Genomic DNA, 27,870 nt, shown 5'->3' with positions numbered 1-27,870 from the left:
TGGACATCAGCGCAAAAAAGACAAAGAGATCCGAAAGTAGATCAACCAGAGGATCGAACTTAAGCCTTGATACAGTACTGATACCCGAGCCACAGATCCGAACACTTCTCGTCGAGGCCACTGTTCAAACTGCGGAGCTTGGGGAAGGTGATTCCGACAGTTTCGGTCAACTTCATACAGAAATCACCGCTCGTGACGGTGTAGTATTTCTGACAGGATGGGGTGGCGTAGGGGTACAGAGGGGCTTTTGTGGATGAGGAGCTGGGGACAGCTGGTGCAGTTGTCGCGACTGGCGCAGACTTGGTTGTCCAGGATGGGGTGGGGGTTTGGGTCGGCGCGGCGACGTGCACGTTCACGTTGGGGAACAAGGTAGGGAAGCTCCAACCCGCGGTAGTCTCAGTGGATGCGGTGGAGGATGTTTCAGTGGGCTGGGTAGCTTCGACGGGAGCGGAGGAGGTCTGAATAGGCTCAGCAGTCTCAGTGGGCTGCTCAGTAGCGGTTGAGGAAGAGGAGCTGCCGGAGTCATCGCCACCACCGAGGGCGGACCCCGTGCCGCTAGTAACGGTTCCAATGGTAGCTTCGGTACACTCGCTCATATCGCCTGCCCAGCCGCGGACACGGTTGGCGATGTCGGAGGCGTAGCAGTGGGTTGCACCGCCCTGGCCTAGGTTACCGGATGGGTCGATGGAGCCAGAGTTGTAAGTGCGTGCGGCCTTGTAGTACTTGGCCGCCTCAGCGCCGCTCTGGGATTCATAGCACTGCTTCAGACCGTCACCCTGGGTGGTTCCAGCAGTGCCGTCTTTGATCATTTGTTTGATCATAGAGGAGGGGCAGGGAGTTGTCATGCTGCCATCCTTGTTGCAGGAGCCCTCGCCAGCGTGGCTCTGCATGAGACCAGTGTTCTGAACACCGTTGTTGGTGGAATGGACGCGAACGCAACCCTTACTTTCTTGCATAATAATTGCAAGAATGAATCGAGCGTCAATGCCCGTTTCGCTGGCGATCGACTTGATGCTGGTGTTAATGTCGCTTGTTTCGTCGTCAGAGTTGTCGCATGATGCAGCAATGAGGATTTGGTTGAGACCCCAGCTAGAAAAAAAATTGACCGTTGTTTAGTTCTATGCTATACTCGCATCTTCTGGCTGATCGACTTACAGAGTCTCGTACTCCGACCACTGACTAAGGGATGGCCATCCGTCGGAGGCATCGCCGGTACCACCCATGACAGCATAGGTGGCAGCGGCACGACGGTGCAAAGAGTGATGGGGCTTCACGCCATGAGGAATGGCTTGAATGAGAGTCGGCAGGCTGCCAGCAGCCAGAATCTATTGTGAGATTAGTCATGATTTCATGGTTGGTTGGGAGTGGAGCTGTGGACCATGTCGCACTCGACCGGTTCATGCGAAGTATAGACATACCAATGAAGGAAAGAACATTTTGTTATAGAGGGAATGAGAGGTAAAACGACGAAATTGAAGCGACAAAGAGACGATAAAGAACTGTGGAAGAAGCCCTGCTTGCACGGTCGAGAGAAAGAAAAGAAAAGACGGGGACGAAACTATATGTACTCACGAGTCGCTTTACCGTTCCTTTCTGGTTTGGTAAAGTGATCAGTCGAGGCCCGCAGCGGAATCGAATTACGTTCAGAGGTGGCTGTAAAAGTGGTCCAATAGCGGGCTTAGGGCCTTGCGCAGTAGGGTATAGTACCTGTAAGGGCTGAAACGCTGTCCGAGAGAGGGCCCAGTCGCCTGGTTATGGAGCTATTGGTCTGTTTCAGATAGTATTAAGCCCCTGTGGGCGAACCTAGTTGGTCCTTCAAGTCGATGGCGTTCATCCCCCGGTTCGTGGGCTGGTGATTGGCCCTGTGTGGGGAGGCTAGGATCATCAATGTGGACCTCCGACGGCAAAGTTCGTCCTTTTTTTCCTCCTCTGGCCCTTCCGGGTGGCTGATCAGAAGAGAGAGACGTTAATAATTTGAATTCCGGTTGGTTGTGTTCCTGAATTTCTCCCCCGGTACCTGGAATGATTCACCCCATGTCCAGGGGTTGCATGTGGTATCCCAGCACTTTATCACTTTATCACGAGATTGAACTCGAATAGTAACTCGCTTTATTGGTGTGGGACCTGTTCCACAAAATAAGACAAAGAGGCGATGGTAATATGTAGGGTTGCATCGAAACAACCTTGGAAATAACCGACGAGGCGCTGATTGTTGCCTGGTTCGTCAGGCACTAATTGCCATGTGGTCTCGAACAAGAATTCTTCTTTTTCTAACTTCCTTACACGGTAATATACATAATACATTACTTTATTCAGTCCTGGGATATCATGCATTATGGTTCTACCCGGACTGCAGCATCTTGGCTCCTCACCTTTTTATGCTTCAATAACCACGTCCAACCCTGCAATTCACAAGTCACACTATGGGACACGATGTCATAGGAACGCTATCCATAGTGGGGACGATCAGCTCTCGGGGCAGGCTCACCGGTAAAACAAAGTTCTTTCAGCTGTTAACGCGTACTTCTCCGCCTTGGCTAACCCACAATAGAAGGTCAGAGTAGATCGCCGCTAATTTGTATTCATTTCTTGATCTCTTTCACTTTTACCTCGGAGAGTCCATGTGGTACGGAGTACAGTCACTTCCTTTATATTCGGAGTGTCCATGGATTTATCAATGATTTCGGTCGGATCGCCCCCGGTGCCCAGCCTTCATCACAAATGTAGCTTCGGACTTCCGAGGCTGATCATGCAATTCAATGCGACATTTATGCACAGGAAGCATGACAGTGACCGAAGATCTACTCCGCACTCGCCTAGCCAGAAATCTAGGACATGGTGCCAGTTACCAGTCATCGATGATCCATGATAGCTTTGTAATACGTTCAAATGGCAATTACGATCACTAACATATCAAGGGTTCAAATTTTATGCTTTGGGTCGCTAACCATGCAAACTTCCAGAGGGCCTGCGGTAACCTCCAAGAAAGCCTTCAGTATTTGTATGTTCAAATCCTAAGGAGTACTCCATACTTCATACTCCGTGCATTTTGTTAAGATATATTAACAAATGACCACCTGATCTCCGAAATGATTGCTGCCAGCTCCGTCTTGGGTCTTGGCTTAGTCCATCGTAGAAGCCGGAAACGCCAAGACATGGCGAATACAGCTGGCATCCGATGTTAAACAATAATTGGAATGTTTGGATCCCAATGACGATCTCTTCCACGTGGTAACTCGTTGTACAAGAAGCTAATTGTCACTGTTGTTTAAACAAATACACTTCATGTTTATCAATAGTCAATATTGGTCTCTTAATATTAGTTATCGCAAATACGGAGTACATAATTCGTACAGAAATACAGTAGTGGCTTCAATCAAACACTGTGGCTGAGGCTGAGTGAGGCTGAGGCCCTGCGGGCATCACCTTGGGGATTTGACATTAATACAGCTCAATGAGTAAATTATTCTAGAGGGATTATCTCTAAGAGTACTATGTAAATCATATCTTTGAGCTTGCCATGAGGATTCCCACAAACTCTATGTTGCTTGAAGTCTATCCATACATTCCAATGTCTCAAGTATGAGTGAAACAACCTTGCCTAGAGACCTCGGGTTAGTCCAAGATGATTGAGGTGAACCGTCAAGATTTGCCGAATAATAATAATCTGGGGGCTAGGAAAAGGGAATGTCCCGAAGAATTCGACAATTTTTAATATGCAGAAGATCACTAATAATTAATAATCTTCCCATGGACAATCATCCATAGTACTCCGGACCCGCAGCTAAAATCAATATGGGCGCATACATGACTCAGAAGGTATCTTGTGCTCTGTCCCTTGCAAGTACCCGTGATCGTCACTTCCACATTGACTAGACTTCACAGACATTTTTCCAGTTCAAATGATCATCCCGAACAGCCTCCTCCTAACCAGCCCCTGAGGATCCCAGCCCCTTTCTCCTATCTATTATGTACAATTCAAAAAAATGTAGCGAGAAGCCTGACATCACACGTACAGACATTGTACTCCTTGTACTTCGTAAGGAGTACTCTATAGATATATAAAGATTAGGATCCCTCTTAGCACAATGACCGATCAATAGGTCATCTTAGTCAATCTGATCGTTTTTACTTGTATCGCCATCTGCCTTGGGTAGTGCAAGCCTCATGCTCTTGCAGCTTGTATTTCATGTTGATACGAATGGCGGTTATCGGAATCGAACATGAGATACAGGTCTGCTCCGTACTCTATATACATAGTCTATAGCGGTCAGAATTTAGGGTAAAAAAGCCTGCATCATATCAGTGGAAAGCCTGGTCAGTATTAAAATCAGTCCCGTGCAACGACCTCCCGAAGTCATATGAGACATATGAGAGAGCTTGAGATGTCGTGGATTTTGCGTTGAGTGAGTAGATGATATCCATGGGTAGCTAAATAAGGATCCAAGGCTCGGTTACGTCTCCACCCGTGGGCCTGCACGCTTCCGATGTACGCATACATTGGAAGTCGCTACCCGAGAGCTTAGCTATATCGAACAATGTTGGAGGTATGCACTTAATTTCCGGCTTGTATGCCTCTGATTGAGAATTTTGTGTCGTGATATGTATTGTGTCGAAAATTGTACAATATAGTTGTCTATGGGGCAACTTAGTACTAAACGTGCACTAATAAAATCTGTCTCAAACCTCTTCTTACGATACTACTGATTTTGATTAATTGATGGTATCTCGAAGATTTCATGTCGATTCGATCTCTGCTACATGTTATCGTAAAAGAATGGAGACCCGCGGCATGTTGAATTATCTCTCACTCGCCACAGCACCGGAGAGATAGTGGACCCGTTGCTGTGGGTCCGGCCTCGAACTATGAGACAGACCCGGAATCTGGATTGTTATTTCACTTCAACCCTCAATCAATTTGCACAGTGTGGTCACAACATTTATTTTTTACATTTCTACATCTCGGTAAAAGAAATTCCAACCGGATATGTTGTCCTTGAACATTCCATCATACTCAAAGCCATCGGGCTACCAGCTTTCTGAGTTGGCCAAGCCGGAGCTCCACAATCTAAAAAATGTGATAATGAAGGTTCTTGGGTACCTCCGGTCGTCAGCTCGAATAAACATCGCTAGGTGCAAGTTTGTGCATCTTGGCGTTTAGAATGGCTGCCTTGGTCTTTCGTAGCCTCACGTTGACGAGCCGCTCATTGCGCAGAAGGGGAAGACGTGACCTGGCTGAAGTCCCGTTTGTCGAGGTTTACCTAGCAACCTGAGTATTGGTGGAGCGTGCTAATTGTTCTGCATTATTGTATTTGAAGCAGAAGCTTGTTCCATATTAGTTCTATTATACATGGCAAATGGGTATACAATAGCGATAAAATGCGCACAGGCATACCAAATAAACTCCCTGGGACATGACAGGTATCTATGAAGTATTATGAGGGCGACGTCGAGTCATAGGGTTTTCAGATAAAGCTAGAAGACCCTAAGATGGACGTCCGCTCTGGCAGCTCGAAGGGGCCATGCTGAACTGCCCTTTTATGGTCGGTTTGAACAATAGGACTTTTCTCCGGGTCCAACTCATAGAATGGACCTCTCTCCGAGCGCATCTCGTATATTTGGTTGCTGTGGTCCAATTCGTTTAGTCGGTTCCATGGATTATCGGGAGCTTCCACAAGCCTCAATTCATGCCCTGAAGACCATTGGTCAACTGGCCCCTTGGTTGCACTATTCTGATCTTGATTGAGTGATCTCTCTTGCTGTCGACGGTGGCGAATCCAGAGCCCACAAGAAAGGGCAATTATCAACACGCCGCCTACAGTACTACCGACGATGATGCCAATCTTGACCATTGTAGAGAGACCCTTGCTGTCAGTAGTTGAGCTGCTTGTTTCGGTATCCGTCTTGGTCGTTTTCGAGTTGGTATTTGTAGGTATCAAATTCCAGGTGTTCTTCCAGGTGTCTTTCCAACTGTTGGAAGACCCCGAAATGGTGGATTCGTTGTCGCCTATTGTCATGGTATTGACAATGAAAGAGCCATCAGGTCCTGGTGCTTGGGCCAAAAACCACTTCCCACCAAGCCAATTAACGCCGACAAAGGCTGCTTGAAGGAAAGCGCGGCCTAGAGCAGGGGTGCTGTTGGTGGCCATGCATGGAAAGTATTGTGTCGGCGTCTTCACAAGTGGGGCCTCTAGTGTGAGATTCAGGAGAGCGAAGGGGACCTTGATCGTGATATCTTCGTTATTGAGGCTATTCTTGCTAAACCTGAATGCCAAATAACTTGGGGAGGTCACAATTTTGTCGTACTGCGAGTCAGATGTGTTCCAGAAATAGAGGCCATAATCAGGTTGGTATGTGACAGGCAACTCAGCGGCTATCGCGTCGCATGAGCTTTGAGGTAGATACATGTATGGATTGAGTGGATCCACGATGACTTTGAGACCCGGACCCAGGGAGGAATTTCCCTGCGCCAGGAGACCGGTTTTGTTGGAGTGTTTCCAAGGCGAGCCGCCTTCTGCGACTCCAATACTCAAATCGTACATTTCAATCGGAAAACTTCCACTTGAAAATGGCTGAGCGGAAACTTCTCCAATCACTCTATTCTGATCATAACCTCCCAGATGAAGTGAGCCAGGGATTCCCAGAGATGCGGAGCCAACATGCATTCCATAGGAATATGATGGTATGTTTGTGGAGCCCTCCTGCTCGTAGAGGTAGCTGGTGATAAAGGTGGTGTTGATTTTGATCGAAGCCCCGAATGTCTGATTGATATCTGGACTTCCAAGAGAAAGGGTCCCAACCTGCAAAGGGTATGCTTGTCCGCCAGGGTAAGTCTGCCATCCAGCAGATATGGTGATCAAGTCGACACTAGGAACATGAGTACCGTCGATGGTTATCCAGTCTGTTCCTCGTCTTGCCTTGGCATAAACAGGAACTGCGTCCGCATATCCCCAGTCCACGTAACCCCATGTTCCATATGGGGGCAATGAAATCGAGTTATTGTCCAAGGTGACTGATATGTCGCTGTCAAAAAGACCTGCTCTATTCCCATAGCATACAGACGAGAGAGACTTATTGTCACATATAGAAGGGAGTAAGATTTTACTTTCCCAACTACCTCCCGGGTACAACGCCACTACCGATGAAGGCATAACAGGTTCGGAGTAGTTACTTCCTATGGAAACAGTGACCGCTTGCCAAGGGCCATCAGGTCCAAACTTTTGATCAGACCAGGTCATCTGTCGGGGACCAGAACCGAGAACATTATCGAGGCAAAGGATCCAAAGGGTGAGAACATATTGTTTTGGGCCTCTCATTTCTAAGGGGAGATGATTGTTAGCAATCTTTTCTTAATAAAGTATATGATAAGGGTATTCTACATGAAGGGACTGACTTGAATCACCACTGAAAGGACAAAGTAACTTATCGATGTTTGAAGACCAATAGAAACAGGACTCAATGCAGTGAGTAATAAAGGCTGCAAAGCTGAGCTTCAAGTATCAGGCAGAGGAGTGATATGTTCTCATTTCCTTCTTACTGTCAACTCATAGAAAGTCTTGAGACAATGGGCAGAGTTCCGACCTAGAGAATTTTCCAGAGAGATCAACTCAGGACGATAGATATCCGAACACCGTACTGACGGTAGATATAACAGAAAGCCACCAAGGAACCATAATCTAAGAAAGCCCAGCATCAGGGCGGTTAAGCGCCGCTAGTATATTAGTTGCTGTTTTTAGCGGAGAGTCCCAATCATGGAAATTGCGCAGGAACGCACTAATGTACACAGCAAACAGGGGATGGGCTCACCCTAACATATGGGCTGATTAGGCCGGATACATAATCCCCATCTGATATAAATGTACGAAAAGCCTGTACCAGGTGGTAATACCACCGTATGATTTAATGCTATACTCGCAGGATAGATAGATCGTTAAAATATCTGCCCCTTTTGCCTCAACGAACGATAGTTAATGGTTTACCGTGGGGGCTGTCTAGAATCAAGAGGCACGTTTTTAGATGGCACTGCTAACCCACCAGATATCTAAGTATAGATGTTTCTTGTGATTGATCGCCATATTAGCGCTCAGTTGTGTGTTCAGTGATATATTTGGGCACGGACCAATACGCTCCACAGTTGAGGCGTTTCATTGCCAATCAGTAGTTGTTGTAGATTATAGTGTGTCTCAGATCATGCACGGACAGCGCTTAACCGCCCATTCATGTCTACTGCAATCTCCTAGCCTAAAGCAATGGCCAGCTGAGGGTCTGTCGTGAGAAGGGCCCCCATTTAGTCAACTGCACTTTTCAATATTCTCTTACCCTCTTGCATACTTTTTGATATGGACTAACAGCTGCGAGAAGACACAAACTTTCCTTCTGACAGATACGTGGAATTTAGGAATATTCCCTCCGGATGGCAAGCTCTCAATTTTCGCAAGCGACCATGTTAAGTATGGTCAAAATATCTCCAAGATTCTTTCGCTCCATGTTCATAGTTTTGTCCGCTCTATTCGGGTTTGCGACATTATTGCGACTTCCAAACAAATCGACTCCTCTGGGCGATTCTAATTCTTACTTCGGCGGTCTGTCCGGGAAACAAGTTAACTGGTCTCGATTTGCATACACCCAATATGCTACCGATAGATCATATCTGTGCAACTCGCTCATGATTTTCGAGGCTCTTCAACGCCTTGGAAGCAAAGCCGATCGTGTGTTGATGTACCCATACGATTTCCTCTTGTCTGAGAACGATAGTTCACCTGAAGCTCGTTTACTTCGCTTCGCAAGGGACAAATATGCAGTCAAACTCAAGCCAATCGAAGTAGTGAGGAAGGGTGGGGGAGGTGGTAAGTCATCCCAATTCATTACAAAACTCCAAACTAATAGTGAGCGCAGCACCGTGGTCATCGAGCTACACAAAACTCCTTGCTTTTAATCAAACAGAATATGACCGGGTTCTTAACTTAGATTCAGATGCAACCCTTCTGCAGGTGAGAAGATCAATCGTGGCTGTTTTTCATTGCAAACTAACGTGCATGAAGGCTATGGACGAGCTGTTCCTGCTCCCGCCTGGCTCGGTCGCTATGCCACGGGCCTACTGGTTAGATCCAAAGGATCGAGTCTTTACATCTTCGCTAATGCTCGTCCAACCGTCTAAAACTGAGTTCGGTCGCGTAAGGGATGAAATTGCCAACGCTACGTCTGACGTATACGACATGGAGATTATGAACAAGTTATATGGAGATAGTGCGCTCGTCGTACCGCACCGTCCTTACACTCTTCTGACTGGAGAGTTCCGCTCTAACAATCATGAAACCTACCTGGGCAATACAGACGAATTGTGGGATGCGGAGAAAATCCTCAAAGACGCTAAATATTTACATTTTTCAGACTGGCCAGTTCCTAAGGTATGTCATACTAAGTTTTGGTAACCTTTAATACTTTTCGTGTGGGATATGCTGACCACTTCCGATAGCCATGGGTTCCGGCCACTCATGATATGATCAACAAAACGCAGCCTCCTTGTGAAATAAATCCTGCGACTGGCCAACAAGATGACTGCCGCCTCCGGGAAATTTGGTTAGGGATATACAAGGACTTCATGGCCAGACGACTTGTACGTCAACCCCTCCTAGCTTCGATTCAATTTCTTATCAAGCTTACTAAATCTGAACAGAGTATATGTGGCACTGCTCTTCAAAAGGAATATCCATGACACGTCGGATTCTCATTCAGCGCCATTTTATGATTACCACAAATCCTCAACTCTCCTATAAGGCCACGCGGCAACTCTATATGCCTCCGTGCTGTCAAAATCCTCGCTCCAACATCTGCCCATGTTGAACGTTGACTACTCTCACTTTGCTGGGTTGCTTCCGTAATTGTGCTATCATATAGAAAGTCTTCATGTGCACGAGCCGAGACTCGGTGCGATGAGCCTAAGGTCTCCGCCTCATGCAGATCCCGAAGGGTACTTTCACAGCAATCGACTACACGAAATCCGACCCAAGGGATGTCATCAAATCTAGCGCTGTGGATTTCCTCTCCGACACAGTTCGCTCTACAATGGAGTACCTCTGTCTAATGAAACCACGATCTGGATGTATCCTGTTGGTTGCCACCATGCCATCGGGAAACCAGCGCCAGGAATATTCAATGATGGATCTGCCCGATACGCCGAGCATTCCTATTGCTTTTCGAATGGGACTTAATACTTTCGATTGTGTCCGTAGGCTAGGGGCATGGCGGTATGATGTTGAGTATTCATATATGTTTTTGGAATGGAACGGTCAAGAACTGGATGAGTTGAGAAGTCATGCCGAGAAAGACAGGCTGAGAGCGGTGGTTGGATACATTGTTGAGCTTTTCGACCTCGAAACGGTGCGGTCTGCATGTTTACAGTGGGAAGGGAGGTATTAGGAAGGTGGTTGTCAAGGTTGCCAGTTCGTAGCTTTGCTAACTGATATGTATCTCTGAATGAATATTTATCAAATATATGACAATATTGCTCATATCAAAGTGAATAAACATACTTGGAAACCACACGATAAACATAACTCAAAATCAACTAACTAGATAGCAACTTGGGCTAAAATTATGTGCGTGCCTACGAAGAGTAATACGCCAATCTCATCAGAGATTGGCCTTGGTAAGTTCCAATTCAGTCCACTCCCACAAGCGCTTCCCCATATCCTCATTACATACCCATTTGTTTCGACGTTTCAAAATTCCAACAGGCACATAATATCCTCCGTTGGTGAGATCCTCTTTCTTCACGCCAGCAGCAGCCCATAGCGAGTTACACGCGCCCTGATGCACTGTCGAGCCAGAGAAACGCAAAACCCTAGAGCAAAAAGCACCAAACGGAGATTGCGAGTTCAAAGCGTCATACAAATTCGTCACAATAATACCTGGATGGACCGCCACCGACGTTATTGACGGGTAACGCCTGCTGAGTTCCGCGGCAAAGAGAATATTGGCAGCCTTCGACGCTCCGTACCGAGCAATTGTGTTGACCTTCTTGAGCTTCTCTTGGTCCAAGATCTTCTCAAATGCCGGCGAGAAATTATGCCCCACAGAAGCAAGCGACACGACGCGGACATCCGAGTCAGGTTGCTCGGCCGTCTTGAGAAGTATTGGTAGCAACAACTTGGTGAGATAGAAGTGCCCGGTATGATTCGTGCCAAGCTGGATCTCATGGCCTATTTCAGTCTCACCAGGTGGTAGAGCAATCACACCAGCATTGAGGATTAGGATATCGAGGCGAGATGACCGGGCGTTCACTTGCTCCGCTGCATTCTTGACCGATTTACCCGACATCAAGTCCAATGGTAACCAGCTAATTTCAACATTATTTGAAACGGATGATTTGAGCGACTTTATGGCTTCATCTGCCTTTGATTTTGAACGCGCGCCGAGGAATATCTTCTCCGGATTGTGCTTAGCCAACTGGAGGACTGTTTCTTTGCCCAAACCTGCATTTCCTGTAAAGGTACATAGCGTTAGATGCGGCATTAATACACCGTTGATATACGCTTTAACCCACCGCCCGTGACCAAGATGACCTTCCCCGCCAGATCTGGGATATCCTTTTCGGGTGCGAAGCTCACTGCACCCGCATAGTTGAGTGCATCCATAACGGCTATCACCCATCCAGACATTTTGGTGAAAGGTAGGAGATATTGGGGCTTAGGTTGCGTTCGGCGTTGAATTGGTTAATGGCCGACGCTAGATGACTTAATAAACGTACCGGAGGAACTAACTCGCCGGCCTGAAAGTTATCACAAACGCGGAGACTTGAAGGTTCCAAGATCCCCCGAAGGTCTATTACTACTGGAGGTAGATAGTATCTCCCGTGGACTACATCTCAAGGAGCCCACCTGAAAAGCGATCTAGGGCCGGCGAAGTGCCTAGATAGGCATATGGGTAAGGTTTGCTTTATCTTATGCACTTAGCATACCAAGCCGGCCCCGTACCCTGGCTCTCTTCTATTACATTGTTGCAGGTCTTGGATGGAACATTGTTGATTCACATATGTTTATTAAATTAGATATAATATAGCCACATACATAGTATATCATGAATGGGCCAATACGGTAGCCAAAGAAGCACATAGTAGGCTCTAAGGAGACCGGGGACTCCATAGGCAGCGGCGAAAATTCCGAATGACAGCGATAAAAGGGTGCAGTTGCTTGTAGGGGCTAATGCTAATGCGAAAGTGTATAATATCGAGAGGTATTGAGACTGGCGTGGCTACAAAGCGCGTTGGGAAGCCTTTCTCCAGGCACCCAGAAGCGTGGCTATCCATGAATAGATGGTGAAATGGAGGCCTTGAGATAGACGTGAGGGTTACGGTGAAGTGCAGTAAGCGATTTTCGACAAGTGTGCGCGGGATTTTAATAGGACAAGTTGTGGTGGCAGCAGCCCTCGGTGGGTATGGACTCACTGTGAATGATCAGTGATCCTTAATAGGTGAAAACTGGACGAAGAGGGTTATGCCAGCGAGATACTGAATGAAAGAAATAGCAATCAATGTAGAAGGTGAGAAGCTAAGAAGCTAAGAGCATGTATGTAGTAACAAAAAGGTATCAGCCTATACGAGGTGAGTAAAATCTGAGTAGGATGTAAATGCCATCCGAAAATTGAACTCAAAGCATCTTGACGTTCAGATGTCTATTGGCTTTGATATTTCTTTTTTTTGACAAGTGACCGGTGAATGATATTTTGCTCCTCTCTCTTACTCTTTCTTTTCTCTCCCTTCCTTCTCTCAATTATCCTTCGTCAACCTTTCCTTTATGAATTTTTCACCATGACACCCCGGGTTCCTCCCAGCAACGAGGATCATCCGCACCATCCAGGTGACGCTAGTGATGATGACATTGCAAAGGTAAGTCTGTATGTGGACAGTACATGGTGTCTATTTCACCATGCCTACGCGCTTCCTATGATATTGGTTGTGTTGTGTCGTTGTGTATATTGGGCCTAGAGCTACCCATGCCTATTGGCATACACAGACACAGTCCGTGCCATGCCACTTCACAATATTTCTTCGATCCTTGATCACTAACTAATATTATACATGTATATATCTAGAAAGTGTCTCTTGATTGCAAAATCTGCCATAGAAGCAGCCATACAGGCGCGCAATGCCCGTTTCTTACCTTCCTCAATCTCAGACATGGGATAATGACCTTCGAGGTAAGATAGAAACCGGGGGGACGCAAACAGACTTTCCGAGTACAGTTACTAATGCAGACTGAGTAGCGCCAGCTTAGATCTTCTGACCAGCCACGCTTTCACACCACCTTCCCACGTCCTGGAGATTCTCCTGTCTATCGCCCACCGGTGCCGCTCGCACCTCGCACATTGCGATACGTAGAACCAACGCTCCCATTGCTTGTTCCCCCACACATAGCGTCGCCACACGGGCTTCCCTCGAATGTGCTGGGGCCTGATAGCCATCCTACTGATAGTACACAGGGAGCTCACTCCACCACCGCCATGGGGACTGAAAGCACAAAGTACGTTTAACAATTCGAGCTAGTCCCATAGGGACCTGATCTGACCCTGATTTCCATACATAGTGAGACTGAGATCTTGAAGGGTGAGAAGGATGAGAAGGATGAGAACAAGTCTGAGAAGTGCGACGGCTGAAATGTCACTTTCCGATCTAACCCTGGGAGGCGCAATGGAATTTCTCAGGAAGGGTTGTGCTTGCATAGATACACCCTGATCATATGGATAACTGAAATGTGATTCAAATTTGAATGGAAAGTGAGGAGTTACTCGCACACTTTGGCGTTAGGTTGCCATAAATTACACCTGTGTTTGTAGTCAAATCCCTTCTACGTCTAGAACTTGTACCCTTTCTTTTTTATCTTAATCCCCAACCACTAGGAACGATTTATCGTTAAAAGGTCTCCAACTGGGGTGGGTAAACCAAAGTTTTACCGAACGGACGTCGAAGTGCATGATAAATGCGGTAGATAGATACGGTAGCTAAGAGCTTGTCTCGAGACATGAGAAACGAGAAATCAGAAGCGAGAACGCATCACTACATCACTTGAGTGGGCAGAATCTGGGTATGATGTGTGGTTACTCTGAAAATATACTATTCTTCGAAAATCCCAATGCACCCTGAGGCTCGGATACCTGGACTTTCCCTTTTTGACCGAAGTTACGCCTGAGATCTTGCTTTCCTTTCTTTTCTTCCTCAGCCATTTCTTTAATCCCTCTCTCCAACAGTCATAGTGGCTACCCCGGTTGCTTACAGCGAAGAAGAAGCCCACCTGCGTAAAGCAGAAGACTCTTTTGAACGCAATGACGCAAAGGTAGGTCTACATTTGGATACTGTGTGCATTATGTGTAGCCAGGCTTGGCCTCCTATGCCTTTCGTTTGACTTCTTCGTCCCGCAACTTGAGACTGGGGATTCAGATAGTGACTAACATGATATCTGGATCTGCCTGGAAAGCGGCAGCTTATTGCTATATTTGCAGAAGTAGCAGGCACGCTAGTTTCAACTGCCCTTTTACATCTCTTTTCTCTCTTAGGAATGGCCCAATGACATTTCTGGTAGGACACACCCTTAATCATGTTCCTGGAAGGGACTATTCTTTCTACCGATCTCTTGAGTTCCAGAAACCGAAGTCATCGCCATTGGCTCAGAATTCCGAGATCTCGATGGTCAGCGAAGATGTCATTTATACCATCCCGATCACCACCTCCGCTAATTACACTGGGGGAACTAAGTCAGTTTAAGCCATTCCAGATGCAGCTGAGGGTTGACCTGAGGCATGGATATGCCCTGGTAAGATTGTGAGGACAGGAGGATGACCTCAGAGGCACCTCAAAGACCTTACCGTAGGTCTTGACATGATAGTTTTGAATCAGAATACGAGGCTGAGAATTGCTAAAAGTGGACGTAAACACATATTTTTATCAAATGTAGACATGCACTCATTGTCCTGGTCCTCGTCACGATGCAGCGCTCCTTTCATTATCACATGGCTGCCCCTAAAGTACTTGATGGGCTGCACTTTCCATATCCCATGTTCTTGCCCAAGGCCATACGTGTGACTCTGATTCACATCGATTTGGGTCCCACCCCCGTCACAACCCTGTAACTATGACCTGACAGACCAATATACTTCTCACGGCACCAGGGTCAAACAAATAAGTGCATAGTTCGCGTTATTATTCATTATGCGGAGCCTTCATTGCTCTGTCAGGTCAACATTATCAAGGAGTCGTTTGATTTTCCAGAGGGATATCATCGCATCAATACCAAGCTGATCCTCTGGTCGGAAGAACAGTGCAGTGTGTTGGCACTGGCCGTGAGATTCACGGAGAGTTTTGATATCAGACTCAGAAAAAAGCACTGTCAGGTCAAACACAGGAACTTTCGACCCGGTTTGCGTGAGGGTCACCGAGTCCAAAGAGGCACTGACTTGAGACGTATTCCCGGCAGCCGCAGAAGTCTTTGGACCAAGAAGCAGGATTCCGCCACATTCCATGCGATTGAATCGCTCCAAACTTCCCAGAGCTCCCTTCAGCGCAGCATCCGAGTACTCGGTTAGATCCAGCGCCCTCCAGACCCCATTGGACGTGCCGACGCGCTTGTATTTCTCGAGCACAGCACCCAGCTTCTTGACCACCACACCTCTCATACCCCGCAACATAATTTCTGGCGTGTTCTCCGACCAAATGATTCTTTTCTCTTCGTGCGCCGTCACAGGGCCCTGTGGATGCTTCCATCTGAACGGCAACAGCCGCATAATCGCTGGTCTTTTCCCGCCCCTCTTGGAGAGTGGCACTGAGATAGATCGAATAAGTGGAAGAAGCTCAGTAATGCGAAGCACGAGCTGGCGTCCAGTCTGCTTATCTGGGGACGTTGGAATTGGTGATGCGTCCAAGGAATCCCCTTCCCCACTTCGTATCTCCATCGCTGGGCTTTCAGACTGGCCTGGAATGATTGGCCCTGATGATGAGCCGAGGTTTTGGGCCTTATTGCTTTGCAGCGAGTCTTGTAGCAGGCCCACAGGCATCATATAAAGTTCGTCTGTATTTGGCTGTCTAACAAGCCCCCAAGTCCCCAGCAGGGCGGATGGAAGCCGTGCACCAGTTACAGAGCACATGCGTGCTGGCGAAGCCAGCATTAAGGCCCATGGGTTCTTGAGCAGGTCAGCTTCCTCCTGTGTCGTGGGGCGCCTCTTGCGATTCTTTTCCGTCCCAGAACGAGGGCGGGTGATTAAAGGAGACTGTGGGAGCCGCTGCGAAGGAAGTGCGGAGTTCGGATTCGCATTGCCTGTCTTTGTTTCCAAGGTAATTTCATTGAGTTGGTCGGATTGTCGCGAGGTCGAGATGCCCCGACTTGCTGCCTGATGTGAAGTTGCTAGCAATTGTCGGAACGCACTCAGACGCCATTTGGCGTACGGGATGCGCGTGCCCACACACTCCATTGCTTAGGCGGTTGGGGGAATAGGGTTGATGGTGAGTCGGGTTCAGCCCAGGGCGGAAAAGATGATCTCGGAGCTGTTGCAGGAGCCAATCGGAGCCCCTTATTTGCGGAGATGTTGTTGATCGATCAGTGGTTGTCGAATAGCGGTATGGGCTGTGCAAAGACCTCGTTTGGTTCTCAGATACTATATCAAGCTTTTTTCCTAGAAGCGTCCTCTTCTCCAGAGAAAGTTGTTACTAGGAGAAGACGGTCGCTGACAGCGTTGCTGCCGCTGTTCACCTGAGCTCCTTATCTTAGCGTCGCTCTTATCGTATCGGACGGTTCACTAGGTATCTGGGCAGGGTATCCCGACTCTGCTTCCCACTTCATACGACTACAAATTGCTTTTGCATATTTTTGAAGATGCCTCCAAGAGTTCCTCTACGCCAACTAGGGCGGTCTATCCAAAGTTCCCCTGTTGCTATCGCCCAGCCCGCCGCCAGACTCGCAAGATGCTTCTCCAACCAAGGGCCATCGTTTGCGCAGCCCCCGCGGAGTTGGACACCGACACCATTCGTGACAGAGACAGTAGTATGTCTGATACATTCTACGAGCAAGAAAGTTCTCAATGTGCATATACTAATCGCATTGAACAGGGAGGCGGCTGGCACACTTGTATGTTGCACAATTGAATCCGTCGACGAAGCTTGCATATGACCCGAAACATAATCAACGATCAACCTACTAATATCGTGCACTGCAGATGATATATTCTCTCGGCTAATGAAGGTAACCCAAACCCAGGAGCATACCCCCTCCGCAGCCTACCCGTGCTAATCAAGCCTCCAGGAACGCATCATCTGCCTTAACGGCGAAGTCGACGACACCCTCTCCGCATCGATAGTCGCACAACTCCTCTTCCTCGAAGCCGATAACCCTGCGAAACCAATCCACCTTTACATCAACTCGCCTGGAGGCTCAGTAACAGCCGGTACGCGGATCTTCTCTAACGGCTATCCCCGACCTAAACTAACTAACAATTCCACAGGCCTCGCGATCTACGATACAATGACGTACATCGCCTCTCCTGTGAGCACAATCTGCGTTGGCCAAGCCGCCTCAATGGGCTCTCTCCTTCTTGCCGGCGGCGAAGCAGGCAAGCGATACTGTCTCCCGCATTCCTCGATCATGGTGCACCAGCCCTCGGGCGGCTACTTCGGACAGGCGTCCGACATCGCTATCCATGCGAAAGAGATCCTGCGCGTGCGTACTCAGCTCAATGAGATCTACCAACGCCACCTTACTGGCAAGAAGCAGTTGTCCCTCGATGAGATTGAGAAGCTTATGGAGCGCGATTACTTTATGGGTGCCAAGGAGGCACTCGAGCTGGGTGTTATTGATGAGATTCTGGACCGTAGAGTCCAGGGGAAGGATGGCGCTGGGGAAGAGTCTAAGCCTCCCACTGCGTAAATTGTATAATGTGTCTATGGGACCTTGATATATATTAGTGGTTCTTGATGTCTTCTATTAGCCCATAGAACTCTATCAGCTGCTTTGTAGGATCATCTGTCAATAAAATTGGTCATAATCATCTTCTCTCGCAAGGGCCAAGGTTATATAACATTGTAGTATCCAGGGGCACTGTGATTGTAGAGTCAAAATTGAGGTCCAACATTAGACAATGTACGCCATGTGTGACGATTCTAATGTGGCCCTAATTGCCCCAAGATGAATAAAAAGTCGTCCACTGGCCCACAGATCCAGACCCCTGAAGTAAATGTACGTGTTGATGGATATGAATCATTGGAATGACGCAACCTGTAAGCATCGTAGTAAAAGCTTTTGTTCATGGGAATTTACTAGTACATATATATACATAGTTTACTACCAGAGGAGAAATACGGATTTGCATCATGTTGCATTCGAACGCTCAATGCGACCATTAGTCCCAACCTGGAGACCAAAGCGCTGCCGAAGGAACGTTGCCGTTTCAGGGGACGGTACAAAGCCCGACGTCGGCCGTGCCTGCGCATTTGAATGGCGCCACTGATCAAGAATTGTACCTAGGAAGCTCACATTGACAATGACAGCCTCGCCAGCCGCAAATGTATCCATCGGGTGCTCGCCCCGAGCACCACTGCCAGATTCGGCGTCGGCCGGGTCCGCCAAGAGCGTTGTGCGTTCTTCTTCAACCTCTTCGTCGACCCCGCTACTGTGGGGTGAATCGGAACCATCATGAGCGCGGGCCATTGTTTCAACGCCATCATCTTCTCGTAGAATGCCACGCTCTTCGGCGTCATGATCTTGTGGCTGGGACTCCTCCGCGTCTGGTGTTGCATCTGTCGTTGCAATTGTGGATGCATCTGTGTTCGATGTTGTAGGCGCCGGGGTGGGGGTTCCATTAGTCTTCACCCGCTCGATAATCAAGCCCAGCATGATTAGATCGATTAAAAGGATTAAAAGGTCGAACGAGAGCAGCTGGTAAACAGAGACGGGAGCCTGCCCTATGAAATCGATGAACAGCCCCCCATGTAGGTAGCCGCGTGTTTCCTCGCCGGCTTCTGGACGAATCAGGAAGGCATGCAAGAGCATGCAGATGAGGTTACTGCCGATGATGGCCCCGACAAACGGCTGATTGCGTGTGGGCTCAAATGGAAGTGCTTTTGGCGTGAAGAATATTAATTCGACGATGGCGCGTATGGCAAATAGGATAATCGAGCAGCTGTACCGAAAGAGACCCATGTTAGGAGGTTGTCGTGGTGGAAAGAGGGGTGGGGATCAATGCTGGAGGTGCTGAGCTTACTCCATGTAATACAGCGCGGACAGTTGACAATAAACTAATATGTCGAGATCGCGCAGCAATCGATCAATGAAGGCGACTTTGGCGGCCGACTTGACTTTCTTCACACGCGCGTGTTGGCTGCTGAGCGTGCCTGTTGGCCTTGGGGGCTCCGCATCGTCATAGGATATGCCGGACACGTCAGCGATGTATTCCGCATCCCGATAGGCATCAACGTCTGTCATAGAGGGTCATGAGGGCTTGGATGGTATCCAACAAGCGAGGTATAAGGAGTCGAGGTGGAGACTCCCCGTTGGTTTGGTGAGCTGGGGTAACTATGGGTGGGTTGGAGACGGCCCCGGGATATGTGTCGATGCGGACTTTCCTCGGTCCGGACCACGTGCTTCTCCCAAGTTACATACATACACAGTAGCATTGTGTTTTATTGTAAGATGTTCGGGTAGTACATATGTCCAATCAATTCAACATCTCGCTCTAAAATAGAATAATACTATGTTTGAATATAGTTTGTTGTTTGTGCTACTTCATATACTGGTTCACGGCAAGCTCAATCCACAAGGATCGTCTTCGACAGCTCTGAGTAATGCTTGAAGAAGCCAGTGAACAGACGAATGGAATGGGCAACATCATAGGTGCCACCTGTTTCACGGATACTGTGCATGCTGAGCTGGGGATTTCCCAGATCCAGGGTCCGTGCGCCCAGCGCAGCAGACAGCATAGGGCCAATGGTGCTGCCACAGCTGGAGTCATTGCGAACTACAAACAGCTGGAGAGGAACGTGTACGCCAGTCTCCTTGGTGGTCTTGCGGGCTATCTCCTCTAGAAGGACAATTCCAGGAGAGTTCGTAGCATAGCGAGCGTTGGCGTTAATCTTAATCACCGGGCCCTTGTTCATCTCTGGCTTGTGATCCGACTCGTACTTCCCCGCATAGTTGGGGTTGACCGAGTGGGCCATGTCAGCAGAGACAAGGAAGGAGGTGGACAGGGTCTGCTCATAGGCAGTTGACAGGTCGGTGCTCTTGGAGGAGGAGGACGGGAGGACGGACAGACGGCGAATGATCGACGGAAGAATGTTCGAGTCCGCACCCTGTGCTGTGCGGCTTCCGATTTCCTCGTGGTCAAACAAGGCAATAAGGCGGATCGCATCTTCGTCATCGAGGGCTGACTCGTCGGCCACAGAGTCAATCAGACCAACTGTAGCACAGAAAGTGCTGTTCAAGTTGTCTAGTCGAGGGGAAAAGATGAATTCCTCAAGCATACCTCCGAGGCAGGATTTGTGAGTGTCGAAAAGTATCATTTCGAAGTCCAGAATGTCACTAGGATTGACGCCAGCCTCAGCAGCAATAAGTTCAACAAAGTGAGAGTGGTGACGTTCTGTGACAGACTTCAACGGTGAGAATAATTCAGCACCCTTGTCTGTCTCAGGGGTGTCAGTTCCTCCATTGCGGTTGAGCTCTGCAGCAATAAGGCCAGCAATAGGGAACAGTTGTGTTTCCTTGTTAAATGCAAAGGTCTCCTGGCGGTCTAGATGGATGGCCAGTGTTGGAATACGAAGGACTACTATGTTAGCAAGGTACATTTATCGGCTCAACATTCAACATACTGGGACGGTCGATCTTGACCAGTTTCTGCACGATGGATCCGTCACTTGCCCGAGTCATAACCCGGCCAGCGACACCCAGATCGCGATCAAACCCTGCATGGAATTAGCGACAGTAATAGTTTGAGGGTGATCAACGGCACGTACAAGTGTGCCAGAGGCCTCCGCCGTAGGTCTCAACACCGACCTGCACGAAACCTTCTCCGCTCTTTTTGCTAACGGGCTTGACCCTCAACACCGGAGAGTCGGTGTGGGCACCGATCATAGAGATGGAATTGCCTGGCTATATTCATGATTAATATCCATGGTTAGTTGGAAGATTATTTATCCAATTCCGCAATCGATACGTACCTGCCATTTCTTGCCGATCGCAAAAGCCACAAGTGTAGTAGTGTTGCGAGTCAAGTAGTACTTGCCTCCCGGCTGGCAGGTCGACGCCCAAGAGTCTCTCTCCTATTGATGAATGAGCCACCATTTCATTACTCTGGTGTTCAATTTGGACAGACCTTGATTTCTTGAAATCCAGCCTTACCCAGAAGCTCCTTGGCTTCGTGGACGGCATGGAAAGCTGGAGATAAGACAGATCAGCCACATCCCGCATCTTCGGATGAGGACTACATACGGGTAGGAGCAGAATTCACAAAGGACAAGAAGTCCAGAGCAGATTGCTTGGCAGCCATTGTAGAATAACGTTGAGAACAACCAATGATGTCAGGATAAAGACGCCTGAGGACCATTGCAGGGTGCACAAAGAGAGAAAGGTTGGCTTTTGCCGCCGGAGGTTTGATTGGTTTGGCGGTGACTGCGGATGGCAATGTCACGTAACAAAGCCACCAGTGAAACTAGTAGAATTGATATTCAGGTACGGAGCATTTAGATAGACATTGTAGCTTTAAGTATTATTATGTTTTGTTGGTTCTATACGGAGTACAGAGTAGTCAACCCCACCATGGAACTTGGAAGCTGGGCACAATTTATTGGTATTGTCGTTGCCATGGCCCAGGCTTGGTCGCGTCGCGTCGAAGCGAGCGCGCATACCAAATCAATCTGCGGATTTCGCGTCAGTCAAACGGCCCATACAGATCCCTCACGTCCCCCCCACTTTCAGTGGTCCAGTTAGACTGGTTTGGGCGCGTCCCTTCCAGTAAACAACAGGACTGAGAGTGTGGCATCAGTCTCAATTGTAACAAAGCCATGCTGACACAGAACGTTTCCAAGGTTATCGGCAATCAGCATGAGATTTTGCCAGAGTAAATTAAGGATCTAGACTCCACTTTTAAGACAGTCAATGAAATATTAAGTGTGGTCAAAGGCCAAGGATTAAGGACTGATTTGACCTGGTTGATGGGGCCCGATTGCTTTCGCTAAATCGGGTTAGCGTACCCGACGCGTGACCCAGAGAGTCGCCCTGCGCAACTCCGTCACTCCCTTGAAGACATTCATTCATTCACATGCCTGTAGCTCAGACACTTCTTTGTTGATCTGCCTGGTGAAACAGGGTCTACTTGTGCTTCATCCTGGAACATCTTTCATATTCAGGCGTCAACGGCTAGAGCCACCATTCCACCTCTGGATCAACAACAACGGACCCTCTGCGAATCGCCCTTCAAATACCCTTGGCCCTACACCCGAATATCTGAACGTTTGACATCCCCGATTGAAAGACACTTTACTTCCATCTTATGCAACTCTTATCTCTGTCTTGATCGGTTGCACTTGTCTCTGGGGCTCGGACAGACAACCAGGCATTGCCATGGCGGACAGACCTCAGAATTCGGAGAAGGGTGGGAATAGGTCGGTAACAAGATCTCAAATATCACAGATCTCAAACATTGCATCACCACCTGGATCGAAGACACCACCAAGCATGCCGTCAAAGCGCACGATGTATTTCCCAGACAATTCAAATTCGGGCAGCCGGCAACCGCAAGATGCAGCAGAGCCAGTCGACCCTAGTGCGCTTGCAAAAGCATTGAAGGACTATGAGGCTGCTGGGAGTCGGCGGGACAGGACCCCAGCCTCCAGCCCATGTCGCAAGAGACAACGGGTATATGGAGATCGGTAAGCCACACTTCTGATCGTCGTTGATCAGAAAGCCTGTGACAAACAATGGCAGTCATATGTGACTCAGCTACTGACCGTAATCCAGATTCATTCCCAATCGTGACGGACAAGATCTACAAGCGACTTATAGCTTGTTGCATGAAGACGGTTGCCCGTCTACTCCTTCCAAGGCCAAGAAACGACCCCCTCATTCTGAGCTCCATTTCCAAAAAAGTGTGTTGCATATCAGACCTCAATTCGCTGTACATTTGAACTGACCCTTAATCCCAGCCGAGGAAGCCAACCGTACATTTTCCCGAGTCTTGCGCAGCGAGCTGTTCGGAAACACGGTCCCGCAGCCCGACTTGAACTCTGCGCCACCCGACCCTTTGCTCGGCTTCAGCAATGGAATCCATGACAAGACTCGATCTCATACACCTCCCGCTCATATCGTTGCAAATCTCCCTCCCGCTAGCATCACACCCACCACCCCACACAAGAACCTCTTCAACTATGGACCTTCACGGCCCGGATCGGGACATCCGACCCCCTCCAAAACCCCTCGAAGTGTCCATGGCCCCAATTTAGACGTGCGATCTGAGCTCTACAGCCTTTCTCCTATCCGATATGACAGCCAGCGTATTCTCGAAACACCTCGAAAGCAGGCCCGGTATGTAAATAAGGTGCCCTACAAGGTCTTGGATGCGCCAGATCTTCAGGATGATTTCTATTTGAACCTAGTGGACTGGGGCAGTAGTAATGTTCTTGGCGTTGGATTGGCGAACTCTGTCTACATGTGGAACTCCCACACGGGTGGAGTGACAAGGTTGTGTGAGCTGAAAGATGATACCGTGACCAGCGTGAGCTGGATTCAAAGGGTAAGCAAGGAATCTGCATGTCACCTCCCCATACATGATACTCACATCAGGGACTACAGGGCACACATCTTGCAATTGGCACAGGTAAAGGTCTGGTCCAAATATGGGATGCTGAGCACTGCCGGCGCCTACGAACCATGATTGGACATACCAACCGAGTTGGTGCTTTGGCATGGAACGATCACATTCTCACCTCGGGATCTCGAGACCGTCTCATTTATCACCGTGATGTTCGGTCTCCAGACCAGTACGTTCGAAAGCTTTCTGGCCACAAACAAGAAGTCTGCGGTTTGAAGTGGAATACCGAAGATGGGCAATTAGCATCTGGTGGAAATGACAACAAACTGATGGTTTGGGATAAACTGAGCGAGACGCCCCTCTACCGTTTCTCTGACCACAATGCCGCAGTCAAGGCCATTGCATGGTCTCCTCATCAACATCATCTTCTGGCTTCTGGCGGTGGTACCGCTGACCGCACTATCAAGTTCTGGAACACACAAACCGGCTCAATGATCAAAGAGGTCGACACTGGCAGCCAGGTCTGCAACCTCTCTTGGTCCAAAAATTCAGACGAGATCATCAGCACACACGGGTACAGCCAGAACCAAATCGTCATTTGGAAATACCCGCGTATGGAACAAATCGTCTCTTTGACTGGCCACACTTTCCGCGTTCTTTACCTCGCCATGAGCCCTGACGGCCAGACCGTCGTAACAGGGGCTGGCGACGAAACATTGAGATTCTGGAAAATATTTGATAGACGAGCTACAAGAGACACTCGTCGGGAAGGCAGCAAACTGGCCGAATGGGGCACCATCCGGTAGTTTGGCCAATCCTCTATTCTTTCTAATTTGTCTCTTCATCTGCATTCGACTGGCGTTTTTCGGTTCACTATTTCGATTTGGTCACTGGGGGGAAATCATTGCATGGTCTGAGGGGGATCTGACTCTGCATCTTTTTATGCGTCGACATCTATTGCATCTTTCTTTCCATCGGTGGTTCAAAGAATTTCGCGGGTGGACGTCCGGCGCTTGGTCATTCAGAATGGGTACTTGTTTGAGTTTCTTTCCTTTTTCTTTTTTCGCTTCTTCTTGCTTTCTTTGATTTCTTCCTTTGGTTCGTCCCTCTCTGGCTACGATTTAGGATTGCCATACTGGCCGGATGCCTTTGAGTGGAGTGAACATTTCTACATCCACGTTTCTTGAAGGCTTTGAGCGGCGGCGCTGGTGGTGTTTCCTGGTCGCCGGTATGCGGCGTTGCGCGGGGATCCTCATTGCAATTTGTCATTTGCGAGGTTTCCAGGTTACTTTTGATGATAACATGACCCGTTCTTCTTTTCCGGCACGACTTTGTGCCTGTGTTCCTATTTCAGGGAATCTAGCTATGCCGACCTTCATGGGATCTAAACCATGCTGGAAACGAAATGAGAATTGAAATTGATAAAATACCTTTGTTTCTTGAACGTCCAAGTGCTTAACTAGCTTGGCTAAGAATTTTTGTTTTTTTAAGTGAAGTAACCCAATCAAGGAAAGATCTGATTATGATATACTGTATACATTCATGATTGAGCTTCGCCTGCCCAGGTTTTGGCTCAGATGACCGGGAACAAACAAAAGAAGAAGCTGGAAGAAGGGGGATTTCAAACACCAAGGAAAATTTAAAGTACCAACCGCGCTGGCTCAACTGAGAGAAGAGTCTTGATTCGCTCCAGGAATGCCTTAGCGCGGACCTCCTCACCAGCAGGGACGGTTAGGCTGAAGACATTAGCAGCAACACCAGACGAGCTCTGCACCGAAGCCGTAGGTACAGACTTCTTGGATGACTTGGCACTCAAGAAATCGATCAGGTCCTCGGTGACAGGCTTAGAGAGGACAGTCTTAGGAGCTTCGAAAGCATTCAGCTCAGGAATGTAATCTCCGCGTGATGTGTTGATCGGCTCGGCGCCGAGAACCTCATCGAAGAGCTCGTCGGCAGAGGGCTTGGAGCTAGCCAAGCGGGGCAGGTCGTCGTTGGCAAGGTCTGTAGCCACGGCAAGGAAGCGGGACAGCGGGATCGTCACACCCAGGTTATCCTGGAGCTTCTTCTGGGTAGACAGCACGGCAGCCAGGGAAATGGAGATGGCGACCGAAGTCATGGGCAGGGGCTCGGCGACAAGCTCCTCTTCGGCCGCGGCCGGCGCGGCCGGGGCCGGGGCTGGAGCGATCTTGATGTTGCTCAGATCGAGGTGGGAAAGTTTAGCCAGTGTGGCGGCCTGAGTTGACGGGTATTCCGCGGGGATCTGGCCGATATATGCAAGCACGTCACCCTTCAAGAGACGGCCCTTGGGGCCGGAAGCTGGGATCTTGGAGACATCGGACTTGGGGATGCCCTTCTCACGAAGGAGCTGGGCGACGGAGGGGTAGAGCGGATAGGCGGGGTTCTGGATTGTGTGAGAGGTGGATTGCAGGCCTAGAAGGGACGGTGTTAGCACATTCTTAGTAATGCTTGTAGTATCGCAAGTAACTTCCGCCATAGAATTGAGCTATGAGGAGCGGCTTTCAGTTGCGGAGATATTTCTTCGCCATGAAAATAGATTGGAAACTCACGTCTGCCGATGCCGAACACCTTCTGTTGACGCCGAGCAAACATGGCCGGAACCTGGCCGACGGTGATCTTGGTTGCCATTGCTAAGTGATTCTGGAGTTTTGGAAGATTGGGAGCGCTGCGGTGCCGATTGGGATCTTCGGCCGGTGTCGCAACTCGCCGCGGACGCTGGATTCGGAAGGAACGAGCAGGATCAACGAAGAGCCCACCACCAAGTCGAAGCGCACAAATCTCCGATTTCAATTCTTTTTGAGGTCGTGTGTTTGGAGAGATAATCCAAAGCAACTGTTGGAGGTGTTGAGGGCGTTGGGAGCTTTCACCGGCGGCCGGGACGGGAACATTTTTCTGCCGCATACTGTTTTGGACATTGTCGGCGATTTCCGAGGAGAACGACGCTCAATTGATTCTTGTCCTAGTAAGTTACCGAATGAAACTACTTGGTCATTGTTGCTTTGCCAATTTTCCTCCGGAATCATGACTGTCAATTGCCTGCGTGTCATGGCTTTGAACACTTTACTAACTTGAACGTCCATAGGCTCAGCGCAACCATGTCCGTCAGACCACCCACCTTCTCAATATTCTGGCGCCAATGCCTCCAAAGTCCAATGCGACCTGGCTTTCAGATGAATTCGACATCATCCTCGCGCTACTTCAATTCTAGTGTGCCTCGTTACAAGACCAAGGGCGTGGCCAGAACTGTCGATTCACCGTGGCAAGCCGCAAGCCCTTATGGGAACAAGAACCCCCGTGCCCTTGCGAAGTTGCAAGCGAAAGTATTACAAGCCGGAGAAGTGCTTTTATTCAAGGCTCCTTCTCATCGACCATATGTCTTGACTGCATATGGGTTGTCCGCGTTTTGCTTCGCCTATTCCGTCTACAACTCGAATGCTGTTCTCCTAGATCCTCTGATTCCTCTTCCAATGTGGCAGAAATCTCTATTTGGTGGTATCTGTATCATGATGAGTGTTGGAGGCACCTTGTTCATCTCCCGAACTGGCTCCCTAGTCAGAAATATCAAAGCGATCAACTCCGACGGTCGTATGCGCGTACTCTTCACAGTCCGAAGCATGGTCCCCTTCAAGAAGCCTTACCAGGTCGAAGCGGCGCCGGGTGATCTCTCTTTCAAGCGCAGAGTCTCGGTCTCCCCGGAAACCATGAAGCGTTACGAGGAAAGTACCAGACTCGGCCGTTCATTGGAGACCGAGCCAGCCTTCTTGAGAACATTGAAATCCATGCCCCGCCGGATTTTTCAGAGCATGCGGCAACTTTTCACGAACGAGGACTTCATCATTGTTCAGCTGGCGGGTCACAAGACCCATTTCAGACTGGACTCCAATGGATACATCTCGGATGATCTGCTGCATTTTGGGCGCATGGTGAATGTGAAGATGCCGTTCAGAGGTTGATTGGCAATCATTGTTCAAGTCTCACTAAAGCCTTTTCGTGTTGTGTCGTATGCTGTTGAGTTTTGTACATCATTTTGCCTCGTTTTCTAGATAGCGAAACAGCACTTGTAATACCAGTCGGAAA

General features: G+C 48.7%; 12 protein-coding genes across 12 annotated transcripts; 5 read left to right on the top strand and 7 right to left on the bottom strand.

Annotated features, from left to right (window-relative positions):
- Positions 1-59: 59 nt before the first annotated feature.
- Positions 60-1,436, bottom strand: N7517_004292 (LysM peptidoglycan-binding domain-containing protein; the record flags this gene model as incomplete). Its single annotated transcript, XM_056722022.1, has 3 exons — positions 60-1,089; positions 1,156-1,325; positions 1,419-1,436. The coding sequence occupies 3 exons, from the start codon at positions 1,434-1,436 to the stop codon at positions 60-62; spliced, it is 1,218 nt and encodes a 405-aa protein (XP_056578272.1).
- A 4,029-nt stretch (positions 1,437-5,465) lies between these two features.
- Positions 5,466-7,316, bottom strand: N7517_004291 (uncharacterized protein; the record flags this gene model as incomplete). Its single annotated transcript, XM_056722021.1, has 1 exon — positions 5,466-7,316. The coding sequence occupies one exon, from the start codon at positions 7,314-7,316 to the stop codon at positions 5,466-5,468; it is 1,851 nt and encodes a 616-aa protein (XP_056578271.1).
- A 1,169-nt stretch (positions 7,317-8,485) lies between these two features.
- N7517_004290 (CAZyme family GT8) lies at positions 8,486-9,715 on the top strand (the record flags this gene model as incomplete). The annotated part of the gene is made up of 5 exons (XM_056722020.1): positions 8,486-8,846; positions 8,968-8,990; positions 9,042-9,407; positions 9,476-9,616; positions 9,677-9,715. 5 exons carry the CDS (start codon positions 8,486-8,488, stop codon positions 9,713-9,715), a joined length of 930 nt encoding a protein of 309 aa, XP_056578270.1.
- A 917-nt stretch (positions 9,716-10,632) lies between these two features.
- On the bottom strand, positions 10,633-11,660 carry N7517_004289 (uncharacterized protein; the record flags this gene model as incomplete). The annotated part of the gene is made up of 2 exons (XM_056722019.1): positions 10,633-11,483; positions 11,546-11,660. 2 exons carry the CDS (start codon positions 11,658-11,660, stop codon positions 10,633-10,635), a joined length of 966 nt encoding a protein of 321 aa, XP_056578269.1.
- A 1,525-nt stretch (positions 11,661-13,185) lies between these two features.
- Positions 13,186-13,653, top strand: N7517_004288 (uncharacterized protein; the record flags this gene model as incomplete). Its single annotated transcript, XM_056722018.1, has 3 exons — positions 13,186-13,197; positions 13,264-13,520; positions 13,584-13,653. The coding sequence occupies 3 exons, from the start codon at positions 13,186-13,188 to the stop codon at positions 13,651-13,653; spliced, it is 339 nt and encodes a 112-aa protein (XP_056578268.1).
- Positions 13,654-15,213: 1,560 nt separating this feature from the next.
- Positions 15,214-16,458, bottom strand: N7517_004287 (uncharacterized protein; the record flags this gene model as incomplete). Its single annotated transcript, XM_056722017.1, has 1 exon — positions 15,214-16,458. One exon carries the CDS (start codon positions 16,456-16,458, stop codon positions 15,214-15,216), a length of 1,245 nt encoding a protein of 414 aa, XP_056578267.1.
- Positions 16,459-16,859: 401 nt separating this feature from the next.
- N7517_004286 (ATP-dependent Clp protease proteolytic subunit) lies at positions 16,860-17,906 on the top strand (the record flags this gene model as incomplete). Its single annotated transcript, XM_056722016.1, has 5 exons — positions 16,860-17,027; positions 17,093-17,111; positions 17,200-17,225; positions 17,286-17,427; positions 17,485-17,906. The coding sequence occupies 5 exons, from the start codon at positions 16,860-16,862 to the stop codon at positions 17,904-17,906; spliced, it is 777 nt and encodes a 258-aa protein (XP_056578266.1).
- Positions 17,907-18,347: 441 nt separating this feature from the next.
- Positions 18,348-19,460, bottom strand: N7517_004285 (DSC4 family protein; the record flags this gene model as incomplete). Its single annotated transcript, XM_056722015.1, has 2 exons — positions 18,348-19,158; positions 19,240-19,460. The coding sequence occupies 2 exons, from the start codon at positions 19,458-19,460 to the stop codon at positions 18,348-18,350; spliced, it is 1,032 nt and encodes a 343-aa protein (XP_056578265.1).
- Positions 19,461-19,783: 323 nt separating this feature from the next.
- N7517_004284 (M18 family aminopeptidase) lies at positions 19,784-21,516 on the bottom strand (the record flags this gene model as incomplete). Its single annotated transcript, XM_056722014.1, has 6 exons — positions 19,784-20,793; positions 20,840-20,932; positions 20,984-21,119; positions 21,188-21,289; positions 21,343-21,404; positions 21,459-21,516. 6 exons carry the CDS (start codon positions 21,514-21,516, stop codon positions 19,784-19,786), a joined length of 1,461 nt encoding a protein of 486 aa, XP_056578264.1.
- A 1,073-nt stretch (positions 21,517-22,589) lies between these two features.
- On the top strand, positions 22,590-24,581 carry N7517_004283 (WD40 repeat domain-containing protein; the record flags this gene model as incomplete). Its single annotated transcript, XM_056722013.1, has 4 exons — positions 22,590-22,897; positions 22,986-23,113; positions 23,171-23,757; positions 23,817-24,581. The coding sequence occupies 4 exons, from the start codon at positions 22,590-22,592 to the stop codon at positions 24,579-24,581; spliced, it is 1,788 nt and encodes a 595-aa protein (XP_056578263.1).
- Positions 24,582-25,414: 833 nt separating this feature from the next.
- pdx1 (uncharacterized protein) lies at positions 25,415-26,694 on the bottom strand (the record flags this gene model as incomplete). Its single annotated transcript, XM_056722012.1, has 2 exons — positions 25,415-26,205; positions 26,343-26,694. 2 exons carry the CDS (start codon positions 26,692-26,694, stop codon positions 25,415-25,417), a joined length of 1,143 nt encoding a protein of 380 aa, XP_056578262.1.
- Positions 26,695-26,888: 194 nt separating this feature from the next.
- On the top strand, positions 26,889-27,746 carry N7517_004281 (uncharacterized protein; the record flags this gene model as incomplete). The annotated part of the gene is made up of 1 exon (XM_056722011.1): positions 26,889-27,746. The coding sequence occupies one exon, from the start codon at positions 26,889-26,891 to the stop codon at positions 27,744-27,746; it is 858 nt and encodes a 285-aa protein (XP_056578261.1).
- Positions 27,747-27,870: the final 124 nt, after the last annotated feature.

This window comes from Penicillium concentricum (assembly GCF_028827145.1).
Source record: "Penicillium concentricum strain IBT 3081 chromosome Unknown utg000002l_segment0_segment0, whole genome shotgun sequence".
Taxonomy (NCBI): Eukaryota; Fungi; Ascomycota; class Eurotiomycetes; order Eurotiales; family Aspergillaceae; genus Penicillium; species Penicillium concentricum.
This window is presented reverse-complemented; position numbering and strand designations above follow the sequence as displayed.